Below are 14,901 nucleotides of genomic sequence, written 5' to 3' on the forward strand. Positions count from 1 at the left end.
CGAGGGGAAGTGTGCAGCGGCGACAAACAGTCAGGAAGTTGTACAGAGAATCCAGCCCTTCACTATTATTACTGGGGGGAAATGCATGCATGCATTTTTTTCTTGTTTTGTGTGTGGCTTTTATCAAAAAATGTGACGCAATCTGTAGAGTTTTATGTGGGGTTTTTTGTAATAAAATGATGGCAAGTGGTAAAAAGTCAAGTCAAGAAAACAATGATACTCAATTGGCACTAAATGATATTTTTTTTACAATTACATTTCATTAACAAAAAGTCATACATAATCATTTCTTGTCGTAATAAGCAAACTGTGCATCACATAAACTACTGGAAACATTTTAAGGTTCAGCCTTTTTTTATTTTCTGAATAGGAAAAAAACAGGAGCTCAGAGTTACACAAAGGAAAATACTGTGCTTGGAATCCAGTCTTTATAAAAATAAATCTTCAACTCAACATCAGCACAGTAATCAGTCCATTTGAATGTTTCATGATTATACAGCAGTATAGTTTCTTATAAAAAGTGCTGATGTTTGAAAAAGACTTTCAAGTTCTTCTGAATAACAGTATTCAAACTAAAAGCTCAGGATAAATTAAACTATGATGATGCAGGTTAAATTAAATACAAAGTGCACTCAACTTCTTCCACCTGTAGACTGAATAAAACTCCAACTCATTGTGGGCTCAATCCTCCTCCGTCTCCTCCCTTTGATTGGACCATTTTATGCAGAAAAAATTTAAATCTCTCACAATTTCCTGGAGGGACGGAGGTTTGCGTCGCTGGCTTTGCTCTCTGCTCTCCAGTCTAGCGTGACGCGGGAGCGGTGAGACGGCCGGAGAGTCCTGATTGTCCAGGATGTGGCGGCTATCAGCCCGTCTCCTCCTTCCCTCCTCACCGACCGTCCCGGCTGTCGAGGCTGAGGGGAAACAGAGCTCCTCTAAAACCCCGGCCTCCTGCTGCCGTGTTTTTCCAGCCCGGCTGTGAGCTCTGCCATCCAGCAGCTCGCCGACTCACAGCCACCAATCTGATGGCTGCAGCTGTTCACAAGGCGCCGGCTACTCTCTAGTGTGAGGACGATAAGGGCTTTTCAGGCCGATACTGATAGTTTTGGATAGACGCTGCCGATAGTTTGCGCCAATGTTTTGTTTTGATATTCGATATCTTTAAATTTGACCATTTTCATGCCAGTTTTTCCCCCCCAAAAAATCAAGGATTGTTCCTTGAAAGGAAACAAGGAACATTTTTGCACTGTGTATGAGAGTGTGACAAGATTAAGACATTTTGGCAGGAGGTGATCTCTGTGATCGAGGAGATACTGTCTGTAAAGATTCCCTCGGATCCTAAGCTTTTTCTTTCTTCTTAATCTACATTTGAGAAAGAAAGAGTACACATTTATTGATATGTGTGTATTACAAACAAAGTGACTGATTGCCCTTAACTGGAAAAAAAATGTGCACCTAGCATTGGTACTTGGATTAAAAAATGACTTACATTGAGAGGAAAACTGAATGTTTATGATGGTAATTGGAAGCCTTTTGCAGACCTGCCAACCTTGAAGAAAGTCTTGGAGTACCACCTTATGCCAAAAAAAATTTCAGCTCATGTACATGTGTGCAGCCAAAAACAGACATAACACATAGTATATATAGCTGACTCATTTATTAATGTCAGAAATCTAAATTCAAACTGTGTACCTGAAAATAAAAACTGAACCATTTACAGTAGCTCAATATAAACTCTGGCAGGAAAAGGTTTAATGAATAAAATTCTGACTGTAAGCATGACCTTGAGGAAAAAAATAATTTCTGACTGAGCATGCACTTGAAAATAAAGTGACCCATTTACAGTAGCTTAATATAAAGTCTGGCAGTAAAAGGTTTAATGAAGAAATAAATCAAACAATTAAAATCTAAATAAATCAAACAATTAAAATCTAAATTCGAATTTATACCTGAAAATTAAAACTCCAGCGTTGGTTTGGATGATGCTATTTGTCTTGAATGAATCTAAGGAGCTGTTATAAATTTCATTGCCCAAGACAAGTGCTAGTTGAATTAACGTTATTTATAGTTAAAGGGTAACTTCGGTATTTTTCAACCTGGACCCTATTTTCCCAACTTTTTGTGTCTAAGTAACTAATGGGGACAACAATTTTTGAAATTGGTCCAGTATTGAGCGAGATCGCTTCAGCCGGCAGCCGCGAAACGGGCTTCAATGTAATCCTCTGGGGCAAATGTGTACCGTCAATGTACGTCCACTAAAAGTTCTTGTTATTCCCACTGACAGGCTCAGATTATTATTATAAGTGTCTGACAACATTATGGAAAGAACCCTACAGAGAAATGAAACGTTTTTCTTTACCTTTCGCTTGATCCGGTCTGTTTGTTATTGTGTGTAACCAAGTCAATCTCCTATTATAATCTATATATAATGATATATTTATTTAGCCTATTATACTTATTTATTTAGACAATCTGTATGACTTCCACCTACTCGGCCCATTACTGTCCTCTCCGGTGCTGCTGGATAAAGCCGTGTCCTCCTCATCCTCCTTCCCTGCCTTGAGAGGCTCTGACCCCGGCCTCTGTTCGCTCCTCTCCCTGCTGTGACAGTCTCTCCACCGGGACCGGTTCGCCTCGTGTGCCCGGCGGCTCCCCGGTGTGCTCTCCATTTCGGGACCCCCTCCCTCAGTCGCCTCGAAGAACGGGTCAAAACCCGGCGGTAAGATCCCGTTCCGCCCCACCGGGGAGAGGAGTGGGGAGGGCGGCTTGGGCGCGGAGGGGCTGCCGTGGAAAGTCCGAAGGGCTCCGGCAAACGCTTGGGCGTGATAACGCGGACGGTAGCGCCATAAACCGCGCCGCCGTACAGAAAACAATCGTTATTGGGGTTGAAGATCCGCTCCAATGAGGGTGGGAGAGTCGGGTCCCCGTGAAAAACAACTTCCTCCGGGGTGTAGAAGCAGGACAGCGGCGGGGAGGCGACGGGACGGCTCGCCTGGTAAAGGGACCATTTCCCCGGTGGAGGACACTGCTGCCGGGGCTCGGGGTAAGTAACAGTAGCCTCGGTAGTCCGGTAATCTCCCCGCTGGATGGCCGTTATGGTCCCTGGAAGTTGTGTCGTGGTTTTGTCTAGAGAGTTGGACCGACTTGTTGGCCCCGGTCTCGGTTAAAAACGGTGAATTAACGGAGCCAAATTAACAGAGCCAAAAGCTTGGTAAATACATGGTGCATTGTAGTTTACTCTTTCTATAGGCTGGTGTTGTGTTTTTTAAGCGTAGGCTTTATTGTGAAATAGGCTATAAGCCTGTAAGACTTGGTTACACACAATAACAAACGGACCGGATCAAGCGAAAGGTAAAGAAAAACGTTTCATTTCTCTGTAGGGTCCTTTCCATAATGTTGTCAGACACTTATAATAACAATCTGAGCCTGTCAGTGGCAAAAACAAGCACTTTTAGTGGACGTACATTGACAGTGCGATTTGCCCCAGAGGATTACATTGCAGCCCGTTTCGCGGCTGCCAGCTGACGCGATCTCGCTCAATACTGGACCAATTTCAAAAATTGTTGTCCCTATTAGTTACGTAGACACAAAAAGTTGGGAAAATAGGGTCCAGGTTGAAAAATACCTAAGTTACCCTTTAAGTGTGTTGCATGTAGCCTATGTGGGAGCGTGTATGTGTGCAGTTTGACTGGATCTGATGTCAATATCAGACTGTGCAGAATGTATGGTGGGGAAGTCTGGAGATGCAGAGGCATGGCCATCTCTTCCGGTAACTTTCTAGGTATTTCTGCGGCGCGTGCACCCGCTTTTTATTTTCAGCCGGGGGTGCCATCATCTGCTCCTCTCATTCCGGTTACGGGTTTGGCTGCAATAATAATTAATATTATAAATACTATAAAAAGTCACGTTTAACAATCTGCGACACACGGACAATATAACTTACTTTGCCAACTTAAATGACTGGTGAACAAGCAAGCTAGCTTGCAAATTACGTAACGTTAACTTAAGTTAACTCAATTCACAATCTCAACTTTCCACATCCCCCCAGTCCGTTTACCTTTGCAAAGGAGTTCAAAGAACTGTCCTCACTTGAGGAACCAGCCAGCTGGAGTGAGGAGGGGGAACGAGAGGGATAAAATCGAGGTCAAGAGTGTTGCTGTCGATTAATTTGCAGATCCTAGCCACCGTCTCTTGAAATGACTTTATGCATTTGCCAGTCATCCCCGCTTGATTTGGGTGAAGGCAAGGGGAACGAATCCGGCGCTATGATTGGTCAAACTCTTCTTCTTCTTTTGCTTTTCGGCAGGCTAGACGCTGTTGCCTCTTGCTGTTAGACTTGAGTACTGAACAAACTCACAAGGCGTCACCAGCTTTTTGCGTACTTTAGAGTGACAAATCGTACCAGCGTACTTTGATGTAAAAATGCGTACCTGCTACGCAAAATGCGTACAGGTTGGCAGGTCTGCTTTTGTACATCTTCTAAAGCATGGAGATTTGGGAATTTATTCTTGCAGCAGTTTAACCAGAAATGTACAAAAGGCCCAGTCTCTTTTTTTGTTGTTGTTATATATTACACGTTACATATTTTTTATTTTATTTTATCTCATTTTCTCCCCTTTTTTTCTTTTTTATATGAGCCGCTTTCTTATTGAGGGAGGTGGGGGGATGGAAGGCATTCAAGAGATTACTTTATTGCTATTTAGTTATGTACGCAATGTGGGATTTCAATAGAAAGTCCAGTAAAAATATTGAGCATCAAAAAAAAGCATTTCATCATAGGACACATAAAACTCCTCATTGAAAGCCAGACTAATGAAATTATTTTAAATGGGTTATTAGTTCCTTAAGGCAGAGTGAGGCAGGTTTCACTGCAGGTTTTACAGACTATTGAGGAAAATCCTCCCACACCACACTGGATTGATTCCTCTGGTCAGACATCTGATATAAAATAATAATAATAAAACCATATTGACTAGCTGCGGTGAGGGAGGAACCTCCATCATATCAGAGGTGGACGACATTAACTGGCCAATATCCAATTTTTAATAAAAGGCCAATATCAGCCTGATATATCGTTCTAACCCCGGTACACACAAGGACCCACTCAGGGATTGGCTGACAGATTAAACTCCTTTTTCTAACATTATCCCCCTCCATCAACTCTGATTTCCTTATGGCTTTTAACTAAATCCCCCTGCACACTTTATCTTTCACGGCATGGCGTAATTCTCATTATGAAACTTCTGAAATGGGCTGTTCAACGTGCCATGAAGCGCCGCAAAGTCATGCTCTGACTCATAATCAGACATTCAATAAATCTGCATTTAAGCCAAACTTTAACATTATGTCTAATTTATTAAAATATGTCACGATGACTGCATTGCCATATAACTGAATCAGTTCAATTACTTTTCATTCCCTTTCCCATTTAATGTGGACAATGGAAATGAACAGAACCAGGCGCATGACGGAGGAAGACGTACAATCACAGCTGAGCCATATGTGGTGCTGCGCATACTGCAACTTTTTTTTTTGGACAATGTGCGGTCTGCAAAACCACCGTATCAAAATATGCATCTCTGTGTTATTTACTTGACTCACCCGTAACCCATAACTCCACAACCTCCTCCCCACTGAATATCGCCCACAGATGTTGGCCAGTCTGCATGTTCAGAAAGAATTATGTACGCGGTTTTGTAAAATCAGTCTGAAAAAAGGCTGAAAACATCTTAAATTATATGAATTTCAGGCCTTAAAATGTCTGAAATACAGTTATTACATCTTATTTTTCACCATGCAGTGTCAGGTTTCTTCTTTCTTAGATTAATACAGAACAGGGTTAGTAGTACAATCTGCATCCTATGCTTTACTAAAGACAGTTGAACTTTCGTGTCCCTTTCATGTCGTCTTGGCTATGTTCAATCAGAAGCTGGCTGCTTTTGCCAGCTTTGTGTCTTCGGCGGGGCAGAAGAGCAGGATAAAGAGTGTGTTGAGAGGCTGAGGGATGAAACCATAACACAGAGGGAACGCAGGATTAGACCCATAGCTGTTGTTACGCGGAGGCGGTATCATAATCTATTAGCATCAGCCATGATGGGATTACAGGCTGTTAATGAGACCACACGGGCCATAGCCGGGGACATGTTGCAGCGCTGGCCGCCGGCATTAGCATGCCGCCACCAGCCCACCCGAGTGGAGGTGTGCGAACACAGGAGGGACGACTCAGACCGGTCGCCATCAATCACCGCATCTCCTGCCTGCCTTTCTTGTCTCATCTCTGGAAACCCTTTCATGTAATAGAAAGTGTCCTGGTTATTGCTCTGTCTGTCTATCACGAGTCACCCCGCATCTCAATAATACTAGTGGAATGCTGGGAGGGAGGGAGGGAGGGAGGGAGGGAGGGAGGGTTGTTTGTTTCTCATAAGAGAAGCGAAGGGAGGGCGGGAGAGTTAATGAGAGGGTAAAGGAGGGAGGAGGTGTGTGAGAGAGAGAGAGAGAGAGAATGCCTGGACTGTCAATTCTGGTCAGAGGCCCCAGTATTGAGGAAGCCCAGAGGTCAAAGGTCACTCCCTAATGATGATGTGTTTCTTGTGCTGATGCTTGACCTTTCCTTCGCTTAGTCATTAACACTTTACAATGGCCTTATTCCAGTGTATTAACCTCTGGAAAAGCATTGTAAGTACTCAGGTTGGACCAAAATGGGTTTTTGAAGGCAGATACCAATATTTTCAATAATTTCAATGCCAAAAATAACAAGTATTCAGTGTTTCTCCCTAGAATTGTATTCTTGTCAGGGTTGCAAAACCTCTGAAACAGCATTTAGACCATCATGGGACACTAAAACTCTCAGTATCAACCTTTTTTGGTCCTTAGCCCTTACCATTCCCCTCTCCCTCCAGGTGACGTTTCGTACGAGGATCTACCACTGTAACATCAACAGTCAGGGAGTGATCTGCCTGGACATCCTGAAGGACAACTGGAGTCCCGCCCTCACCATCTCCAAGGTCCTGCTGTCCATCTGCTCCCTGCTGACCGACTGCAACCCTGGTGAGAGCTGGAGCACACACACCCACACACACACACACACACACACGTCATCTTGTTGTCTCTATGCCCCCCATTTTGCTGTGACAGGGTGACTGACATTCCGCCGTGAAAGTGTGGAATTCTGTGAATGTAAAGCAGAAAAAAAAACACATTACAACATTTTTTTTACTGTTTGCATTCATACCATTACAACGTTGCCTCATAAACTGCAAGCCTGGGCTTTCCCGCTCCCTTCATTGCAGTTCGATCAATATTTAACCAGGACCGACTTGGCTAAACGCAATCCCGTAAACAGCTGACACCGTTCATGGAGAAGACGTCAACATTTTTAAAGCTAATGAGCTCCATTACAGCGCGATTCAACCGGCAGAACGGGGGAATTCAGCCTCGCCTTTTATAAACCGGTTAAACCAGTCGTTTCCCAGTCCGACTGGTCCTCCATTAATGTCTGCCGGTATAAAGTATTCAACTGAGCACCTCGAGGTGGTAAAAGCAGCTGTTAACATTTTCAAAACCTGTCCGATGTCAGAGCGACGAGGTTCAGAGAGAGAGACAGGTGAGGGAAGGGAAGGGAGGGGGAGAGAGGTAGATGGAAAGAGATAAAAAGAGATTAAAAAATGGGACTTAAAAGGGCAAAAGAATGACAGGTGATTTCAGATGTGAATAGCGGGGAATGAGACGGTGAGGGGGGGGAGAAAAAAAAAAGGCGATGGCGCTGATTGTGAAGACCTCTGATGATAGCTTGTGTCCTCTCGGCGGGGATTGGTCTTTGATAAAACGTAGCAGCAGAGATTCTCTCTCTCTCTCTCTCTCTCTCCGTGGGCGAAAAAATGAGAATAGCTTTTCCTCTCCTCCTCTGTCCTCCCTCGCAGCCGGAGTAACATTTTCAGATGTCGGCGAGATGAAATGAGCCGATTCCTTTTAAAGTGTGATACAAAAGGGACTCGATCGACCTCCCCTCTCACCCCCCCTCGCCCCCCCACCCCCAACCCTCCCGTTCACCCACCCACTTTATCTCGCTCCGGTTTCTCTCTCTTGCCTCATCAAAATCAGTCCGGTTCCGCCGCTGCTAAAGTTTTCAAAACCCCAGCCTCGAGTGCCGAACGTGGGCCCCGGATCTAAAAATCTCCTAAAAATATCCCTCCTTCCCTTGCCACCTCCTCCCTCTGAAGGTGTTCTTCACACAGGAGGAGATCATTGGCATACAGCTCGTTAAAAAATGGATGGAATGACAGTTAATTAACCCTCACAGGCATCATCACTCCTCCGACCAAGACAGAGGGATTCCTCTTCTGCCATTTCCACTACTGCTGTTTAGAGTTAGACGATACATCGGGCCGATATTTGCCGATATTCAGAAAATGTCATTTATTTAGTCAGTTTCCTCCACCTCTGATGTAATGAAGCTTCTTCCCTTTTTTTTTTACTGAACAGCCTCAGGGTGTCAGTCTGTAAAAGCTGCAGTGAAACCTGCCTCACCCTGCCTTAAGGAGCTGCTAGACCTAGAAGAATATTATTAGTCTGGCTTTCAGTGGAGAGTTTTAGTGTCCCATGATGCTCTAAATGCTGTTTCAGAGGCTTTTCCACCCTGACAAGAATACAGTTCCTGGGGAAACTGAATACATGACATTTTTGGATTTTTTTTTGGCATGAAAATGGTCAAATTTAGTAGTTTCAATCTAAAAGTATGGGTCTTGGTGTAGGGATTATGTATACAGTAAGCTGGCCATTATTGCAAAATAATCTGTGGCAGAGTGATTGAAGACCCAGATGTGAACAATTTGATTAGCTTCCGCCAAAAAACGAGTCCAACAGAACTCAAGGTGTCCCTGGTTAATTTGATTAGAAATCAACAAAATCGACCAGACTTCTTGGCTGCGGCGTGTATGTTTAGATGTGAAACAGCTGTCTGCTATTCAGAAATATCAGACCCCAGAATGCCTTCATTGGCCAATCAGAATTGAGTATTCACCAAAGCTGTGTAATAATGAATGTTATTCAGTAGCTTATAAGTTGCATGCAGGTACAATGACATGGTATGAGGATTCATTAAAGTAGTGCACCAATATTGGCACAAAATATCATCAGATTCTATCCAAAAATATCGGTATCGGCTTGCAAAAGCTTGTATCGTTGAAACCCTAATAGGGATCAGTGTGGAGGGCGTTTCTGCTGCTTGCTCAGCCAGCCTCGACACATTGCTCAGTCAGCAGGCTCAGCCCCCGCAGCAGGACAGTCTGAACCCAAGCAAAGTATATATGACACTCAGGGACTTTTGTTTCTCTCTCCGTCACCTCGGCTGAGAAATTGACAAGCGGCGCGTCGAGAAGCCGAGCGAGGAGTCGAGCGGCGGCAGAATCGATAGCAGAGCCAGCGGGGGATCCGTAAACCGACCGGACGTGCGCGGCGTATCAACAGACACGACGACGACGTCACCGGAGCCCGACCATGATCACCGCTGATTTACGGCAGCTCCCGCGTTTTTACTGTGCCGTCAATAAAAGTGTCCGCCGCGCCGTACGTCATGCGATACAACCCCCACTTCAAAGCCACAGGAATGATAGAGCTCCATTTGTTTGACTTATGGTTTTTCTGCGGTTTTCAGTGGTCGCAATAAAATTCCCATGCATGCTGATGAGCCGAGGTGGTCGACCAGAGTCTTTTTTAGGCTTTGATACATCGGGTGAAGTCACTGGGTATCAAACAGCACCACAGCCATTTGTGTAAACATGTGTATATCTTAATAAGTAGTATATAAATTAGGGTTAGACTGATATGGGGTTTTGAAGGCCGATACTGGGGTGTCCCACAGGAAATGTGTCAAGGCAAGGTGGTAAATAAATGTTAGCTTTTTTTGTTTGTTTGCTTTCAATTTCTGTTGGATATGCAAAAGACATCAGCTTCATTTCCAATTTTAATTGCTTGAGACTTGATGCATAAAGGGAAGACTTGAGAGTTGACTTGACGGGTTCTGGTGACTTGACTTGTACTTTGATGACTTGAAAAGGTTTCTAAAGTCTTGACTTGAGATCTTGTGTTTGTGTAAATGACTTAGATTGAGAGTGATGAGATTTGTTCCAGCAGACGGCTGAATTTAAATTCTGTTTTCTGAATTTGTATGGAACGATTGAATTTATTGAAGTTGAAATTGATTATAGAAATCAAACTCATGATGCTCTTACCAAGTTTTTATCCTATTAAAACCATATTGCATTGAAAAGTCCTAGATATTTAGTTTTCTTTAAGATATTAAATTGATACTGGACTCTTGATTTGTTCTGACTTGACTTGCTGTTCTACAGTTAGACTTGAGACTTGACATTAATGACATGGACTTGACTTGGACTTGGTAATCTACATGTAGACTTGTGCCTCAAGACTTGAGACTGACTTGGGACTCGAGCAAAGTTGACTCGGTCACACCTCTGCCAGTCAATGCTCATGGTTTGCAGTGGCATGAAAGAAATAATTTGAGGTAACTTGCTAACGTAGCTGACTGCCAAAATTTTAGACAGGGTATTTCTAGCTAAAGTTGCAAGAGTTGACTTTACTGACACGATGATATGCTGCCGACAGTCTCAAGTCTCACTGAGTTCATTCTTCTTCTACTTTCACAGCCGACCCGCTGGTTGGAAGCATCGCCACACAGTACCTGACCAACAGAGCCGAACACGACAGGATAGCCAAACAGTGGACCAAGCGCTACGCCACATAGACAACCACAACTCCTACAGGACCCCCAAGGACCCCCACCTTCCCCTCCCCCCCTACACACACACACACACAAACACACACATACACCTCTGACACCCTCCTCCAAAATCTATGGAAGCACACCCAGACCTTGAACCCTCCCAAACCCCCTTTCATCCACCTCCCCCTCTCTCTCTCTCTGAGAAATGAACTGTTATTTGTTCCATGCTGACTTGAAAAGCTTCTTTTTTATACAAAGAGTCTATTGGGATTGTATTTTCCAATACACTGAATGTTGATATGGTCATGAAAAGCTTTAATACTGTTCTCGTCGTCGTTGTCGATGTTGTCATTCTTATTGTTACTGCATTGTTTATAACATCGTCATCGTTACCTAAAAAGTGCGCGCGTGCTATTCCCATTTCATGTGATGGTTTCATGGAAAAAAAAAAAAATGCGTTCGTCATACCGAGCGAGTGCATTTTCTTTGCGTTTGTTTTTTTTAATTGTTTTACAGCTTATCTTCAATATTAGTGCATGGCATCAGGATACGTGTTCATGCAGCGGACATTTAGGTATTATTTCTGTCCCGGGACGTTTTGGCGTGGAGGAGTGACCGTAAAAAAAGGACGAGACCTGGGCCTGCCGATCACCACGTTATGACGATAGCGCTAGTTTGCTGTACATTTGCCTTGTGACAATACATACTCATCGAATACTCAATTAAACACTGGCTGTAATGTGACGGGGGTTGTCTTAATCTGTTGCCTGGAGCTTGTGTGTGTGTGTGTGTGTGTGATAAATGTGCACATGACGTCTCATCTCTGGACCGACGGCTCATCAGATCACCACATCCTGTTGGAAATGAGTCGTCGTCGGCTTACCACAGATAGCAGAATGATTAGAAGAGCTCCTTTGGTCTCGGTGTGTAACTTCAGAATACAATTTGTGTTTCCTTGGAAGGCTGACGGCTAATTTCTCTTTTCAAACGCTGACCTTATTCTGACATTTTCCGTCATTTGTGTCATTTTCTGGTAGCGGTTTACTTGTAGTGGTGCTCATAAAGCATCATAACTGCATTATATGCACATTGTGAGATAATGGATAATTAGATAATTAGAATCAGAGCATCATATAATAAACGTGATACGCAAGAAATTAGGGGGTTGAATACTTCATGGGGCAACTGCATTGGTCTTAAAAGGAATATATCCATATAAATGTAAAATGTAAAAAGAATTTGATCAGTTTGGAAATTGCACAAAAAGAGTTGGGGAAAATATTGTTGTTCTGTCCCAATATACATAGAACTACACATTTTCTGTGGTTTTAGACCCCCTTCATCTCATTTGTCGAAGAAGAATAATCATCTATAGAGTGACATGGCATAGATAGTAGGGGCAAGATGACTATCTGAGTAAATCATATTTGAAATTGAAACTGTGTAGCAACCCTGTTAATGCCACGATTCTACATTGAATATAATTTTCTGATGTTTGTCTGATGATTATATTGTAAGAAGAGTTTATCTCTGCTTCTAATGGGATTATAATCTGCGTGTAATTCATCACCATGCACTTGAAGTGAAGTGTTCTCCATTTCCCCTCCTGTGTTTAAAGCTCCTCTGTCCACAGTGTAGTTCTCCGGTCTCTGTTGTCCCTGTTGATGCAGCAGAAGAAAAGCTTTACTACATAGTGGAGAGAAACACAGTGAACACAGATGGCTTTGAAATAACATTTATTTGGGTAACACTTCACTTCCAAGTGCATTGTGAAGAATTACAAACAGATTATAATCCCATTAGAAGCAGAGATAAACTCAGAAAATTACATTCAATTTAATATCTCAAAGTATTCAACCCCCTATTCCTGCTCAGTGTGTTTATTATATCCTGCTCTGGTTCTAATAATTATCCTGCATTCACATTGTGTTTATAATGCACTTATGATGCCTTATGAGCACCACTTCAAGTGAACTATTACCCTGACTGTTATGGCTTAAATGCTGTTCCCTCACTCCACAGCTCCCGCCAGTAAGCTAAAATACTGTGTCCCACATTCCAAAACCACAAAATTGACCCCCTGCAAAGCAACACAGACATTATGTCAATGCACCCCGTCTGGACAAACACTCGGGCCTTAATGTGTTGCAGGTTTTCATGAAAGGATCCTGGATCTTAAAACAGCACCTGGACCCTTAACGCAGGACATGAAAGCCTGAGCGGGGTTTGCACAACCAGAGTGAAAAGGAAAGATGGAGTTTCAACTTCTAGCTGTCAGTGGACCAGGGACAGACCCATATATTAGTTTAGTCTGTGTCTAAATTAGTCTGTGATGTTCAATGCAGTAATTTAACTTTTTGGTGTCCCCACTTTCCCTCAACCTGCCTTGTCTACTTCTACTTCAGTTAGTGATTTCCTGTGTTTCCTACATCAACTGTTTGCTATCCAGCTATCCAAAGAATAAAAATACAGCACCAAACAGCAAAATGGACCCAGGAATACAAGGTACATCACCAATAGCTGTTTTTTTTTAACAGTGTTGAAGTGTTATAGGGTGGATTTTCCTTTACACAGCTGCTAACCTATCAAAAAGAAGTTCATTTGTCTGGGTTTCAATGGAGAGTTTAAGTGTCCCATGCTGGTCTAAATGCTGTTTCAGAGGCTTTTCCACCCTGAAAAGAATATAATTCTGTGGGAAACACTGACATTTTTTGGCATGAAAATGATCAAATGTCTATCATCACCACATTGTGTGCGTCTTCAAAACGGAACATCCCACTAAACAGAATTGGATTTGCTGATGATCCTCTTCACAGCTGTTCTGTTTTGCCTTGTTCTGAGTGGGAGAGCGCGCTTTCTGCTGTGGCTTGGGCCCTAACTGTGTTACAGAACCAGCAAAGTGGAGCAACAGTGGCAGAGTTAATTATGGTTGACAAGCTGGGGGAGGTAGAGGGGGGTGTCCTCCACCTCCTCCTCTTCCTCCTCCGCTGTGGAAGAAGCATGATCGTTGGGAGCAGTCTGACAAGGAAAAGGAGAAGCCTGATGTGTGGATGATCACAACATACAGTAACATTTGCAGTGAGAGGTCAGTGATCAATAGGCCTGCCTGTGCAAAAGGCCAGGGTGTGTCTGTGAATAACCAAGGGGCCCGCTCTGCATCATTTGGCCTTCTTTGATGGTATTCCTTACAAGACGTCTGAGAGGCCAGACGCTACGCTACTTGTTGCTAACCCTAGGCATACGGTCAATGTCAAACAGGTAATTATGTCCAACAACACATTATCCCAAAATAACATGTGGCTGATGACTCATAAAGTGGGGGCTTCTTGAATGTTTTCATAGATACATATTAGACCACAGACCACCATCGGATCAGATTTAGTCCCAGGAAGATATTGTTGATTTAGTATTGAAATGTACAACTGTCTACACTGTGTAGGGAGATAATAGTGATGAGAGTGAAACCTATGATTAATAGTCATTCTTATATATTCTCAAATAGGGAACATTTCTAGGGGATTCAATTCCAGTGAAATTAAACTGTTCCTCATTTTGCTGTCAGTCAGTCTGTCTCTAGAGAACCTGTAGGTTACTCTGAACCACTCTTGACAGTAGATGGTCTATGGAAATTAAAGGAAATTGCCACTTTATGAAATACCTCTGTAGATTTTTTAGTGGCAGTCTATCTAAAGGTTTAATGTTGATTAACCTAAAACATTTTAAATGTCAGGCCACTTCATCAAACAGAATAATGGCTTATCATGTCATCTCAAAGTTCTCTTTTAGTGTTGGATAGTAACTCGGTAATGCCTCACAGTAATGTCATACTTTCCCCAGCAACAAGTAGTGTAAGGAATACATTATTTTGTTATCACCTCCTCTAAATATCAGGCAGAAACCGAATTAGCCAAAAACTAACGTTAGCCCGACCTCTTTTTCCTCATAATTATTAGCTTAGCCCACACTAAGCTAGCTTAATGATAAATGGCAGAAGAATTTACTTTTTCCTGGTTAAAGTATTCCTTTTACTTTGCCTTTATTGGTCAAAAACATGACAAAAACTTTGGACTTCACTTTAGTTATTACTCATTCACATTAACAAAGGATGCAACCATCAATTTTCAACGGTTTCAAACAGAAAAGTAACGTTATCACTTACC

The 14,901-nt window shown here is 42.9% G+C and overlaps 1 protein-coding gene across 1 annotated transcript in view; it reads left to right on the forward strand.

Moving 5' to 3' along the window:
* Positions 1 to 11,485, forward strand: part of LOC139918234 (ubiquitin-conjugating enzyme E2 E2-like) — a 44,613-nt gene extending 33,128 nt beyond the window's left edge. Inside the window, exons 5-6 of the mRNA XM_071907543.2 lie at positions 6,900 to 7,047; positions 10,665 to 11,485. Of these exons, the coding sequence (XP_071763644.1) occupies positions 6,900 to 7,047; positions 10,665 to 10,762 (246 nt within the window). The 3' untranslated portion in view covers positions 10,763 to 11,485. The remainder of the gene's footprint in view (positions 1 to 6,899; positions 7,048 to 10,664) is intronic.
* Positions 11,486 to 14,901: the final 3,416 nt, after the last annotated feature.

The sequence above is a fragment of the Centroberyx gerrardi genome, chromosome 19 (genome assembly GCF_048128805.1).
Source record: "Centroberyx gerrardi isolate f3 chromosome 19, fCenGer3.hap1.cur.20231027, whole genome shotgun sequence".
In the NCBI taxonomy this organism is placed as follows: Eukaryota; Metazoa; Chordata; class Actinopteri; order Beryciformes; family Berycidae; genus Centroberyx; species Centroberyx gerrardi.